At 39.3% G+C, this 13456-nt stretch overlaps 1 protein-coding gene across 1 annotated transcript; it reads left to right on the top strand.

The window, feature by feature from the left end:
* The first annotated feature begins 505 nt into the window (after positions 1 to 505).
* LOC134812532 (uncharacterized) lies at positions 506 to 1564 on the top strand. Its single transcript, XM_063820005.1, has one exon. It carries the CDS (start codon positions 506 to 508, stop codon positions 1562 to 1564), a length of 1059 nt encoding a protein of 352 aa, XP_063676075.1.
* Positions 1565 to 13456: the final 11892 nt, after the last annotated feature.

Genomic DNA, 13456 nt, shown 5'->3' with positions numbered 1-13456 from the left:
AGTTAGAAAGTTAGAATGTTCGTCTCATTCGCACGAAACTCAGCTCAAACTTTACCACTGCCCAGATAAGCCATTCAGTGCCCATCTATTTGATTATGCTTTTCCCAGGGCGCCCAGCAGAACAGTTCAAGTCTCACCTCCAATTTACACCATCATGCAAAATCTGACCACCCTCAAGACAATATAAAGATAAAATGAGATAAAATAAAATATTAACACAAAGACAGCACTAGTACCTTAAATCAAGTAAACCAATCGGTTTTGTCTTTTTAACCTGTGTTAAAAAGAACAGAACCGTGACGTGTTCATCTTCACGGTCACCGTGACAGATGTGGATCGTAACCAGATTTTCCGACTGACTGGCTTCGGTAGAATGTTCTATAGTTCTATACAATAAAAGAACCTCGAAAGCGACACAAAAGAAGTCACCCATCCGTTCATTCCCCGACTATATATACCAGTTGCCTGAAGAACAAGAGCAATTTAGTTTGAGAAGACATTCGCGATGAAAGCCATACTTATCATATTACTATTATTAATCTCACTCTCAGCAGCCTACGCTGCAGAAGACGACCAGGTCAGCCTGGCTGTCAAAGACCCTAAAGCTATGCTACGTCTGTTCGGTGACTTCCAGAAGACGTACAGCCGACACTACTCACGCTCGGAGAGGAGGCTAAGGCTGCAGAACTTCAATAGTTTTGTGAAGAACGCTGACGAGTTGAATCGGATGGATGAGGATGTACAGTATGGTATTACGTTCTCTGCAGACCTCACGGCTGCAGAAGCAAACAGACTACGGGGTATCAACCAAACTGCCCTATTCCAAGACACAGCAGAATCAGCAACCTCTGATGATGATGATGATGATGATGATGAAGATGAGGATGCTGATGAAGATGAAGATACTGCTGATCTGAAGATCGCGAATGACGTCAGATACGGACCTATAAAGGATCAGAGCCCTTGTGGATCGTGCTGGGCCTTTGCTGGAGTTGGGCTCTTAGAGGGACACGCATATCTCACCACCGGACACTACGTAGCGCTTTCTGAGCAGGAGGTTATAGATTGCACTGAGGGCTCCGGGACCAACGGGGGGAGTTTACCCGCTGGTCTCAGACAAGTGCGGGATCAAAATCATCTAGCCACAGAAGCTGATTATCCCTATCAAAGGAACGACGGTTGGTGTAACGCCCGCCAACACTCCAATGCTCTACCCTTTAGAATAACAGCAGTGAACTACATCAAAGGAGATAACAATTTGTTCAGCGCGCTCCAAGATGCGCCAGTGGCAGTGGCTATGAGCTTCCCTTCAGCGCTGAACGGGTATAAATCAGGTGTGTGGAGTGACAGAGTGGGGCAGTGTGCGGGCACTCCTTTAAACCACGGAGTAGTGGTGGTGGCATACAGTTTCCAGTACTGGAAGGTGCGAAACAGTTGGGGCAGTAACTGGGGGGAGCAGGGCTACATTAGGTTCAGCAGGAGGGTCAACAACCTTTGTAGGATAAGTGATTCTGTTAAAACTATTTCCCTGCAGAAAACCAGTACAGTTGAGGTGGAGGAGTAAGACCTTTTTTATTTCAATCCTCGCTTTTAATTTAATTATTTTTTTGGGTAAATCTAAAACTATTCTTTTACTTGTGACATCGGAAATTTATACTTGGATATTAAAAGGAAAATTTAATAATATTATAAACTAAAGACGTTGATGAAATCTCAAAAGTTATTGTTTAGCTTTTTGTGCTCTTTCCTCCGTTGACCATCACAACAATGCTTCATTTTTATCAATTTGAATTGCAAAATATTGTATCAACATTTCCTTTTGAATTGAAGCAATGAGGGGGTTTTCAGTACCAACTAGTTTATCACACTAACAAATCTTAATATGACATCTAATAATTCGTTACATTTAATGATTTTAAAATGGTGATGTTTGTCACACAGAATCTTGTGTGCTCCAATGCTGCTTTAACTCTTTGATTATTCAATCATTTCTTCATGATATTCACTATTCAGCCTTCATTACATAGCTTAACACTATAACAGTTAATGTTATTCAATCAGATCTTGTTCTTAAGTTAAGGGATAGAAGATATCTGAGTTAGGGTAACTAAAGTCTTCACTAATCACCTTTTTGGGAACGTGGGGTGGAGAGAGGATGTGCTAGGGGAGTAGGGGAGGAGGTTCAACATATTTACATGTACATCTAGATAATCAGATAAAGATTTAGGTTTTATCTAGATTAAACCGATAATTTTTCTTCTGAAGGCAAAAACCAACTATTTTCCCAAATTTCAGTGAAACTAATTTGACCAAAACCCATAATCATGGGTAGAGTGTACCGCTGCCAGTGTCTCTCTTTTCCAAACAAAAGGAAATGATATTAATTTGAATAACCGTCCGCAAATGCAAATTGATACCGAGAATGAAATCGGTCGCTCGCTTTTTCTAATCAATAAGCTTTATTACCAATTACAATTCGTAAGCCGTGATCGAATGGAAAAAGCGAGCGACCGATTTCATTCTCGGTATCAATTTGCATTTGCGGACGGTTATTCAAATTAATATCATTTCCTTTTGTTTGGAAAAGAGAGACACTGGCAGCGGTACACTCTACCCATGATTATGGGTTTTGGTCAAATATCATCTCTTTTTGATTATAATGTCAGGATAATTTACAAAGCCGAAATGTAAACTCATAACTTCATTAATATTTATATTAATAATTAGGAGGTAATTTCATCGATTTCGAAATTTTACCTGACTGAATATGGCACTTTTTACTCATTCAAGTTGGCATTAAATTCATATATAATTCCATTTAAATATCGCGGGAAAGCAGAATTTATTCGAAATCACGAATGAGCAAAATTCTCACCTTTCGCACGTGCAAACTTTGAGCGGACGTTGCGTGCGCATACAATATTGAATCACCGTAAATCTTTGCATAGCAGTATTTTATATATAATTTAATAAGCATGTAAAGTTTCAGAAGATTTCATATAGAACTTGGATCACAACGGGACTCCAAAGTTGATAAAAATGGTAAAAACAGCAATTTTCAGTAATTTTAGCAATTTTCTATCAATTTGGGCGTGTCCCCACGTGTGCAACTTTTCGATTTTCAACTTTAAAACTAGCCTATAACACAATTTAGACCTTTAGGAAGCACAATCGAGCTCCACAACCCAAGGGATGGCCCAACACCAGAGAATACTAATTCACAACTTTTGTATTTTTATAAAATTATTCTTCAAAAAAGCACTAACTTCAATAGCGAATATCTTTATGAAGGAGCAAGGTAGGAAAATTTTCCGGTAGATTTTCAGAATGCTTGAACAATTATCTAAGGTGAAAATATCCTCAGATTTTGAATAAAATTACTCCTTAATGGTTTAAAATCGATTTGAAAAGTTGTTATTTTGTTAAAAACCAAGTTTTTAAAACACTTAACTTGATGACGTCATCAAGTGATGATGATGACGTTAAATTACTTTTTAATATAATGTAAACTGGAGTGTAAACGATTATCTTCAAGACCTGTGGTTCAAAATGACTGTATCTTTTATACTTTTGAATCTACGGACACTTAAATGTAGGCTATAATTGACTGCAAAAGCGTCTATATATATATATATATATATAGTATCCATAGACACAGTGTTTCGTCCTATTAGGACTCATCAGTATGGCTCAAATCATCAAGGTTGGTTTTGCCGATGGCGGGTATCGATCCAGCAACCTTGCGATTACTGGCTCTACGCCGCGCCACTGGGCCACCAAGGCCTTAATAATGAAGGAATTACATAGGTACCAGAGTGCTCTACAAACTCATTACAAGTTAGGAGCTTTGCATTTAAGCTGCGGTAGATCTATTCATTCCCTAGAGTGCTCAAGCTTAGTAAACTAGGCGAGCATATTTATCCATAGACACAGTGTTATATATATAGTATATATCCATAGACACAGTGTTTCGTCCTATTAGGACTCATCAGTATGGCTCAAATCATCAAGGTTGGTTTTGCCGATGGCGGGTATTGAACCAGCAACCTTGCGATTACTGGCCCAACGCCGCGCCACTGGACAATCTGTTGTAAAACAGGGGTTCCAGAAAACCCACTTCCCGATACTCCTAAAACATGAAATTTTTCTTACAGTCGATTTGGACAAGGTCTAGACGCCCTGCAAAGTTTCATATCTCTAACTCAATTTTAACATGGTTTTTAAGGCACCTGAATATGGCGATTTTGGGTTTTTTACCTAATTTCGTATAACATGCTGGCGCGTATTTTGCGCAAATTTCTTAAAAACCTCCACATAACTATTTCTTATTCCTGTCATCTTTAACATTGAATTAGAATGTTTTAAACTTAAAAATGCCTGCTGAACTACTTTCGATGAGTCTTAATGCCTGGAAAACAATAAAGGGGATATACTAGTATAGGGGGTAAATAGTATTGTGAGTATAAGGGCGACGGTAATGCTTGCCAGCATTGTGATTCGCGACTTACATAAATATTTATTCATAAAAAATTCCCTAAAACTATAAACTATAGGTATAATAGTAAGATTTCTAGCAATGATTGGACTTACCATAAAACATTATTTTGTAAACTTGGTTTGCCCATGGGCCTCCTTGGCCATCATTACCACAAGCATTCGACTCTCCATATTTATTATAGGTCTGATCCGCATCTGTTGCACTTGCACAATGACCTCCATCCTGTATAGCAAATACTTTGTATCCAAAGGACAAGGCTGCTTTGAGGCACTTTTCATACGCATCGGTTCTTTGAGGGTAAGAATCTTTGAATCTTTCCCTTCAATTAGTTGTATAGCTCTGATTCCTGTATCTTTCCAGCAGCCGAGGTCTTCTATGACCATTATAGAATCCGAGCCTGAAGAGTTTTTGTTTAATGTTTTTTGCCTTACGAATATATGGGGCCTCAACAGCTTTTAAAAAAAGTGTGGCATGTTGTTTCACCACTTTAATAAATGCTCAGCATTATTTCATTATTATTTACTTAGTGGTATTTAGTAGACTATCCATTATCAGTACAAATTAGTTTATCTAGATAACTATTTAGGTTTAACTAGATAAAACCGATAAAACAGGTAGTTTTTTGCTCAAGGTAAAAGCCAAAACTTTTTCCCAAATTTCACGAGAACTAATTGGCGCCTGTTATCACTTTTTAGTTTTTACCAGTAAAATTGGTTCAGCACTATTTCGTTACTTCTGAAAATATCAGAGAACTAGTTTCCTTCTCCTGACAATAGGAGTGAACATTCTCTAGAAAACAGTAAAGCATCAGTTTTCGTCTCCTCAGAACAGTATAGAGCATCGGTGACTAGTTTCATTCTCCTATGGAAAACAGATCCGTAATTCTCCTGAGGATAATGTATCACCCTCAGAGCACTTCTTAATTGAGTGCCATGCCAGTATTCCTGACTCGTGTTAACAGTAACATGCTGGTGCACGTTTCCAGAGTGGATGTAAGCTAAAATGCTAGCACCCTCCTCGAGATAACAATATCAATAGCCAAAAGACGTTTGGGACTGCTCCTTGGATTACTTGTGAACAGGGAGAAGCAAAACCACTAAAATTTCCTTAAAATGTTACTGTATTACTTTCGGTAATTTCTGGTGAAGTTTTACTTTTATACCGATTCAAATACATTTAATCTAGATAAACAGATAAATTTTATTAACGAATTATCGGAGATATTTATCGGTTACGATTATCGGAGTGAATAGCTTACCCCCGACACTGGGGTCAATTGATCGGGTCAGGGTCAGGGTCAGGGTCAGGGTCAGGGTCAGGGTCAGGGTCAGGGTCAGGGTCAGGGTCAGGGTCAGGGTCAGGGTCAGGGTCAGGGTCAGGGTCAGGGTCAGGGTCAGGGTCAGGGTCAGGGTCAGGGTCAGGGTCAGGGTCAGGGTCAGGGTCAGGGTCAGGGTCAGGGTCAGGGTCAGGGTCAGGGTCAGGGTCAGGGTCAGGGTCAGGGTCAGGGTCAGGGTCAGGGTCAGGGTCAGGGTCAGGGTCAGGGTCAGGGTCAGGGTCAGGGTCAGGGTCAGGGTCAGGGTCAGGGTCAGGGTCAGGGTCAGGGTCAGGGTCAGGGTCAGGGTCAGGGTCAGGGTCAGGGTCAGGGTCAGGGTCAGGGTCAGGGTCAGGGTCAGGGTCAGGGTCAGGGTCAGGGTCAGGGTCAGGGTCAGGGTCAGGGTCAGGGTCAGGGTCAGGGTCAGGGTCAGGGTCAGGGTCAGGGTCAGGGTCAGGGTCAGGGTCAGGGTCAGGGTCAGGGTCAGGGTCAGGGTCAGGGTCAGGGTCAGGGTCAGGGTCAGGGTCAGGGTCAGGGTCAGGGTCAGGGTCAGGGTCAGGGTCAGGGTCAGGGTCAGGGTCAGGGTCAGGGTCAGGGTCAGGGTCAGGGTCAGGGTCAGGGTCAGGGTCTGGGTCAGGGTCAGGGTCAGGGTCAGGGTCAGGGTCAGGGTCAGGGTCAGGGTCAGGGTCAGGGTCAGGGTCAGGGTCAGGGTCAGGGTCAGGGTCAGGGTCAGGGTCAGGGTCAGGGTCAGGGTCAGGGTCAGGGTCAGGGTCAGGGTCAGGGTCAGGGTCAGGGTCAGGGTCAGGGTCAGGGTCAGGGTCAGGGTCAGGGTCAGGGTCAGGGTCAGGGTCAGGGTCAGGGTCAGGGTCAGGGTCAGGGTCAGGGTCAGGGTCAGGGTCAGGGTCAGGGTCAGGGTCAGGGTCAGGGTCAGGGCCAGGGCCAGGGTCAGGGTCAGGGTCAGGGTCAGGGTCAGGGTCAGGGTCAGGGTCAGGGTCAGGGTCAGAGTCCTTGGTCAGGGTTAAGGTTAGGGTTAGGGTCCTGGGTTAGGGTTGACCCCCCGGAATTGACCCCCACGGACAGTACTGTTGTAAATCCAACATGGAGAATTTCTACGAGCCTCAGGGTGCCCAATGTGACGGCAGTGTGATTCAGAGAGACAGTTTGTGTTGCGCGGGAGGCCAGTACACTTCGTGCCCCGGTGGAGTCAATTGTCGGGGGTCAATTGTCGGGGGTCAATTGTCGGGGGGTCAATTGTCAGGGGGTCAATTGTCGGGGGTGATTTGTCGGGGGTCAATTGTCGCCCACCCGATATTACCTAGTTGTAATCAGAATATCAATAAAATTGGTATTTGAAAAACTAACCTGCTGCTGACGAAGAAGCTATCAGACCAAGAAGAATTGTTGCCCGCATCATTGTATAAATATATATCCTAAATTAAAAAAATCAATGACGACAGTAACTTAGTTGGTTGGTATTTTAACAGAACAAATAATTTGTATACCTTAGGGCCAATAAATTTGGTTACCATAATTTTGGTTACCATAAATTTTATTCACAAATTTCGACTTAACCATTTTTGTCGGAACGACGTTGTTTATGTCGATATAATCTTTTAGCCGTTTCAACAGAATATGCATTGGGATGGATCGATTAAAAATGTAATGTCTAAGATGAGCTCTAACCCTTTAGGCTTTAAGTGCAATAAACTTTAGTACAGTTTTGTGCAGTAGGAACGTTGATGTCATATATTAATTATAAACAAATGTCATATTTGCTCTGCTGAAATTTTGGTCTGCTTTAAAATTTAGTCTCATGAAATTTGGTTTAAATTTGTTCTTAAGGTAACATATAAGCAAAAAAATATGAAACCCCGATAAGTTTGATCGAGACAACAATTATACTTTTCAAATGCTAACAAAGCAGAACTGTTCGAGCTCTGTTCAACAAAGAAAAAAAAACGAGTGACACGGATATATTCGACTTGGTAACGTCTAATCTTGTCCTCCAACATAATAACTTTGTTCACACCATATTAGAGTGTTGCTATAGCAATAAACCTATATAATAGTAGGTTGCTATAACGACGAATCACGTTTACCTAGAAACCTTTATAATGCCAGATATATTGAAGCTAGCGATGGAAAACACTGCATCGGTCCACATTTCAACATTTCCTTTTTATATCCTTTGATAATGCATTAATTAAAAGTTATCATAGGTATCAAAGAATAAATACAGTATCTAGTAAATGAACAAATATAGATTTCTTTATCATTATATCAAGTTAACCTATGTGTAAAATGTGTAAGATGTGTAGCAAATAATAATACCAATCCACTATTGTCTTGATTCGGAACATAATGATAAGGTACAGGTCCAGATACCCTGAAGCAACTAAATTTTACAAAAGTATTTCCAATTACCTGCATAATTCATACTGAACTGTCCTTCAGAATAAACTGTCTCACGAAATGGCAACCGACTAATTCCGAGTTCAGGCAGACCAGCTAGTTAAGCACCGTCGTTAATTACTCATTTTTTTTTGGCACACATGCGTCCTGTTGATGTTATTGGTTCGTCGGCTTCGTCCTTATAAAGTTATAGCAGCACATGTCCACGTGCGTTAACTGCCCCCGATATAGCATGAAAAGATAAATGTTTCTGGTATGTGGTCACTGCTTAAGCAGCTGTGCATGCTCATTTAATTGCTCCTGTGGTAGCACGTGCACGATAATAATTTATATTACGACCAGTGCAGGAGCGATATACAAATAGATAACGAACACTGTTGAACTTTAAGTTCAACGAAATAAATCGATTACCTTAAGAACGACAAATTTAGTCTACCATAAATTTAGTAAAACTTTTGACTAAAATTGTTGTAAACCAAATTTCATGAGACTAAATTTTTTCGGCGACAAATTTTAAAGGAGACCAAAATTTCAGTAGAGCATATATGACATGAATATTGAATACTATTAGGCTTACATTGTTTATAGGGCTATATAATTAATATAATGACATCACCGTTCCTACTAGTGGACAAAACCGTACCAAAGTCCTGTTGCACTTAAAGTGTTAGAAATCCTCTCGGGCATTACATTTTTAATTGATCCATCCCATTATGCATGCTCTGTTAAAACGGCTGAAGGATCATATCGACATAAACTACGTCGTATGGAATGGAAAAAGTCGAAAAATGTGACTTAAATTGTTGTAGACTAAAAATTTGCGAAATTTGCGACTAAAATTATGGTAACCAAAATTATGGTAACCAAATTTATTGTGAACCAAATTTATTGGCCTTAAGGTAAGGTATCAGCGTTGGATGAATACCTTAACGGACTTTATTTGGTCTGAAAATAATGGCACATTGGATTGTGCGTGACCATCAGTCTAATTAAGTAATTACCAGCATCATTACCAGGCAGTAATTTCTGCGTCTCTTGAGATTATAATAAACATTGTAGATGATTGTCATCTTAATGAGTATTTTGATGAATATTTACTATTTAGGGATTGAACAATAGCTGACAATCTAAACTCGGGAATCACCGCCACTAATTACTTCATAATCGCCGCCACTGATTATTTCATAATTACCGCCACTAATTACTTCATATACACAATAATTCCTCTACTCTGAGTTCTTACAAAGATTTATTAATTTTATGTTCCAGCACCACTTCTATACCTCTGTCGAGGAACCTCATGTGAATGTCCACAACTAGAAACAAAAGAGAAGCTTGACGTATAAAGCCCACGAGAGGATAGCATGAAGGTGCACTGCCTGTTTTTAGGGCATGGCATCCTTATTATAAGAAGGGGTACCGGGGTACCTAAGGTATCCTGCTTTTCGTGGGTGTTTTAGAAAATTATATATTGGTTTTTTATAGATAATTTATTTAAAATGTTTTATACCAAGTGAAACAAACAGGTTATTTAAAAAAGCTAAAAACCATCATAGCTAGCACTCATTTTATTGATTAGTAAAACCATTTGGTTCTTATAAAACGTTATATTTTATGATGCATCATGAAACTGCTGATCATGCACCAATTGTTAATTATTTACTCAGAGTTTCAATTTTACAGAGTTCCTTGTGTCCTGAGCTCATTGTATAATCTTTTATATTGTAGTCCGGTTTTACAGCTGTCTAGAAGCTGTTCATGTTATTGACGAAACGTTCCTCACCCGTGGGAGCTCATTATACTGATAGTGATGTATCCTCACAGAGTTGAGATTAAAATCTGTTCATGGAGAAAGGATGTTAAACTTCATTTCATTAGAAATTAGTACTTAGTAATTAGTATCTCTTTCAATATTAAAATTGTCATAATATTACGTCATATATTACGTCACAAATGAAACTTGAAAGTAATTGGTGCAGTGTTAAGAATTTCATGATTTTAACTGTATCATTTAGATTAAAGGATAACGATACTCAAAATGAAGTTAAAATAAAGTTGAGAAATTAGATTCGTTAAATACTTTACTTATCTTTGCAAACTTTCTTTTAGTTAAGTTTATTTGTTTGGTACCTCGAGAATATTAGTAAGTAATGACCTGTAATTACCTGGGAACTTGAAGTTATATTACTTGAAGTTCCCAGATGATAATATGAACGACCAAAATAAGTTACAACGTATGAAATACACATCAATTAATCGATTGTAGGGATTTGTAGAGAAAAAGCAATCCCTGAACTGCTTTCCTGCACAAACCCTAAACTGCGTTCTTCAGACCACATAATATTTAAAACATGCAATACAACGTTGTTTTCGACTATCACGCATTTTTTAATAAAATTCTTATAATTAATAACTGAGGGCTAAGTTTCAATACTGATAATGATATACTTAATCGATCAATAAATACCTATAAGTAATTTCGACTCTATATTGAACTAGCTATAGACTTATAGAGTGACAAAAAAGGTTCTTACCGCATTTTCGACATTCTGGTTTTGTTGACCATCCCTCAACAAACTGACACGTGACTTTCTTTTCACCAATCAGAACGTAGCGGTTTGGCCGTGAACAGGTCACTGTAACGACTGTGTCCTCTCTCACACTGCCACCGGGTGAAACTGTTCCATTCTGTACATCAAATCCGTCACAAAACCAAACTGAAATGGTCGTGATTCTAGATAATATTTCCTGGTGCATCCTACAAAAGTTTATTCAAGTTTTATTTAATATTTAACCTCATACATAAATATGTTTGTGTCACATAATTTGATTCCTATCTTACAGCTGATCCGATATAAAACGAGGAAAATCCTGCAAAAAGAAACTCGTTTAAACCTGTGTAAAATGCCGTGATTTCTTTCATGTGAATGCAGGCATCAAATACATATATATACAATATATTGTCATGTCGGAGGGTCAGCTTAACTTCATTTCCACACTTCTGATCACAAGGTATTGTGTACGTCTGACTTTCAATCGTCGTACCACTTCCAACTTTGAGAACTCCACAAAGACTTTTGGTTCCTGTTTCAGTGTTGACAACAAAAACGTTGGTTCCATCCATGCGATACCTATTTCCATTTGTGTGAGACTGCACTATAACTACCTTAGAGAAGCAGTAGATAGCAGCAAATGTCATTTTATACCAGATATCAGTGTCCAAAGCACATACAGTATGTGATACTGTTGTCAGATAACCATCAATAGCGTTTTCTGCCTTATTTAAAGTATAAGTACTGCTCTGAGAAACGTGAGCTGGCCTGACCTGCGATTCTCCTGCGATAAATAATGTAAAATATTTGGTAGTTGGAGTTGTTTTTGTAAAAACTTAAATATACGACAAATGAATTTATTTATTTTGATGTGATTGCCTTGATGGCCTAATATGCCTACTAAACTAACTTACCTTCAATCAGAGGTATTCTTCCAAAGAATAGCAGTGAGATCAACAAAAATATCATTCTAGCCAGGACTCGTAGAGGTCCTTGGTTGGTATATTGCTTGTTATCTTAACTTGGAACAAACAGCGATGCAAACTTGAGGTGTGCACAGTGCTACTAACAAAATATATAATATGGTGTTGGATCGTATGTGATTTTAATCTTAAAGAGTTGAGATTAAGTCCTCCCTTTGCTAACTCTATGTTATGGCTAATGATTTGTCTTTTAGGTGGAGAATTTGCAGGGAAAAATTTGTAAGGGAAAAATCTGGGAGAGCTATGACATTACTGGCGTTGGAAACTGCTGTTTCATCGGTGCATTCCGCGTATTGTGAATGCTCGATATATTACAATAGAATTTACATTAAGATCTCACAATTTTAGGGGCTGGCTTTTCTCAGCTGCATTATTGTAATACAAAATGGTATCATGCTCACGAGCGCCCCCTCCTGGATTTCTTTGTATAAGACACGTTGAGAGTAACAAAGAGATTATGGTAATTTACTCCTGAACAGAAATGGATCTGCGGTGGAAGGTTTGTGAAGGTCTATAAAATGTACATAGGTATTGCCGAAATCCTTTGGTGTAGTGGTATGAAAGGAAATAGCACTGCAACTGAATTGTCGGATTAAAACTTGTGAATCTGACCTCCAGCTCACCATTTTTGAGATTCAAGCAAATCGAGGATTTTCAAACGGTGAAGGATGTTCAGCTCGTCAAAATACCGGTGGAAATTATTTGGTAGGCCCCATAATGACTCGTCCAGATCTATAGTCTTATCCATAAATTGGACATACCTTATCGAACGTCAATCGAACGGACATTGCGTGAACGGACATAATTTTGAACGGACATTAAAATAAACGCTCCAAGGCATTAATTTAATGTATTTAATTTAAATACAGGGGTGGGCCAAAAGTCAAGTGTGCAAACGTTGGGTCTTATACCTCCGCCGTGTTTTTATTATTTGAGAGCAGTTGCTTTGCAGAAGGCTAAAACTGTACTTCTGGTTCGAGGATTCCGTCGTCAAAATTTTGAAATTCTAATATTTTTAGACCATGCCCAATTCAATATTAAAACACCCAAAATGTTTTCCTCTGAACAGCTGAACGCCTAATTTTTGCAAAGACGGCAGATTATCCAAATGTTGCATATTATCTGAAACATGAAGCAAAACGGAATAGAAATGACGAAAGTTATCAAGCATTTTGTGTATCTCGTTACAAAATTGACTGGGTGATTATGTGACAACCGTGACACACACCTTAATTGGGAACCCTTAACAATTCCATAATGTTTAACGGGGTAGTTAACGGGGTCACCTTATCACGTGATAGTAAACCAATCACTGATCACACTAATTAATAAACACTAGTTATTCTCATATCTCGGTCATCGAAAGCTACAGTTTCTAATTCTTTCAGGACAAACGTAATTACGAATGCATACACAATTCCATAACTTTAGCTTGTTGATCCGACTATCCAAACTATCAAATAAATGTGAAAATGAACCTCCATTTGAAAAAAATGAACGCGAATATTTTTCGATTTGACAAATTCCTCGAACCAGTGGTGGTACTAAGTCATACCAGAAGGAAGTATTTCAATTGGGCACTCAGTGACTGAGCTATTAAGGCCAACGTTTGCACACTGACTTTTGGCCCACCCTGTACCTTGTCAAACTTTATTTGAACGGACTTGAAAATGAACGCTACGGCCTCCAGTGTCAAATT

This window comes from Bolinopsis microptera, chromosome 3 (genome assembly GCF_026151205.1).
Source record: "Bolinopsis microptera isolate Bmic1 chromosome 3, MBARI_Bmic_1.0, whole genome shotgun sequence".
NCBI classification, from domain to species: Eukaryota; Metazoa; Ctenophora; class Tentaculata; order Lobata; family Bolinopsidae; genus Bolinopsis; species Bolinopsis microptera.
The sequence above is the reverse complement of the archived record's forward strand: the minus strand, read 5'-3'. Positions and strand labels throughout refer to the sequence as shown.

Coding starts and splice junctions, on each gene's coding strand:
- LOC134812532 (XM_063820005.1), top strand. CDS start 506: ATGAAAGCCATACTTATCATATTACTATTATTAATCTCACTCTCAGCA.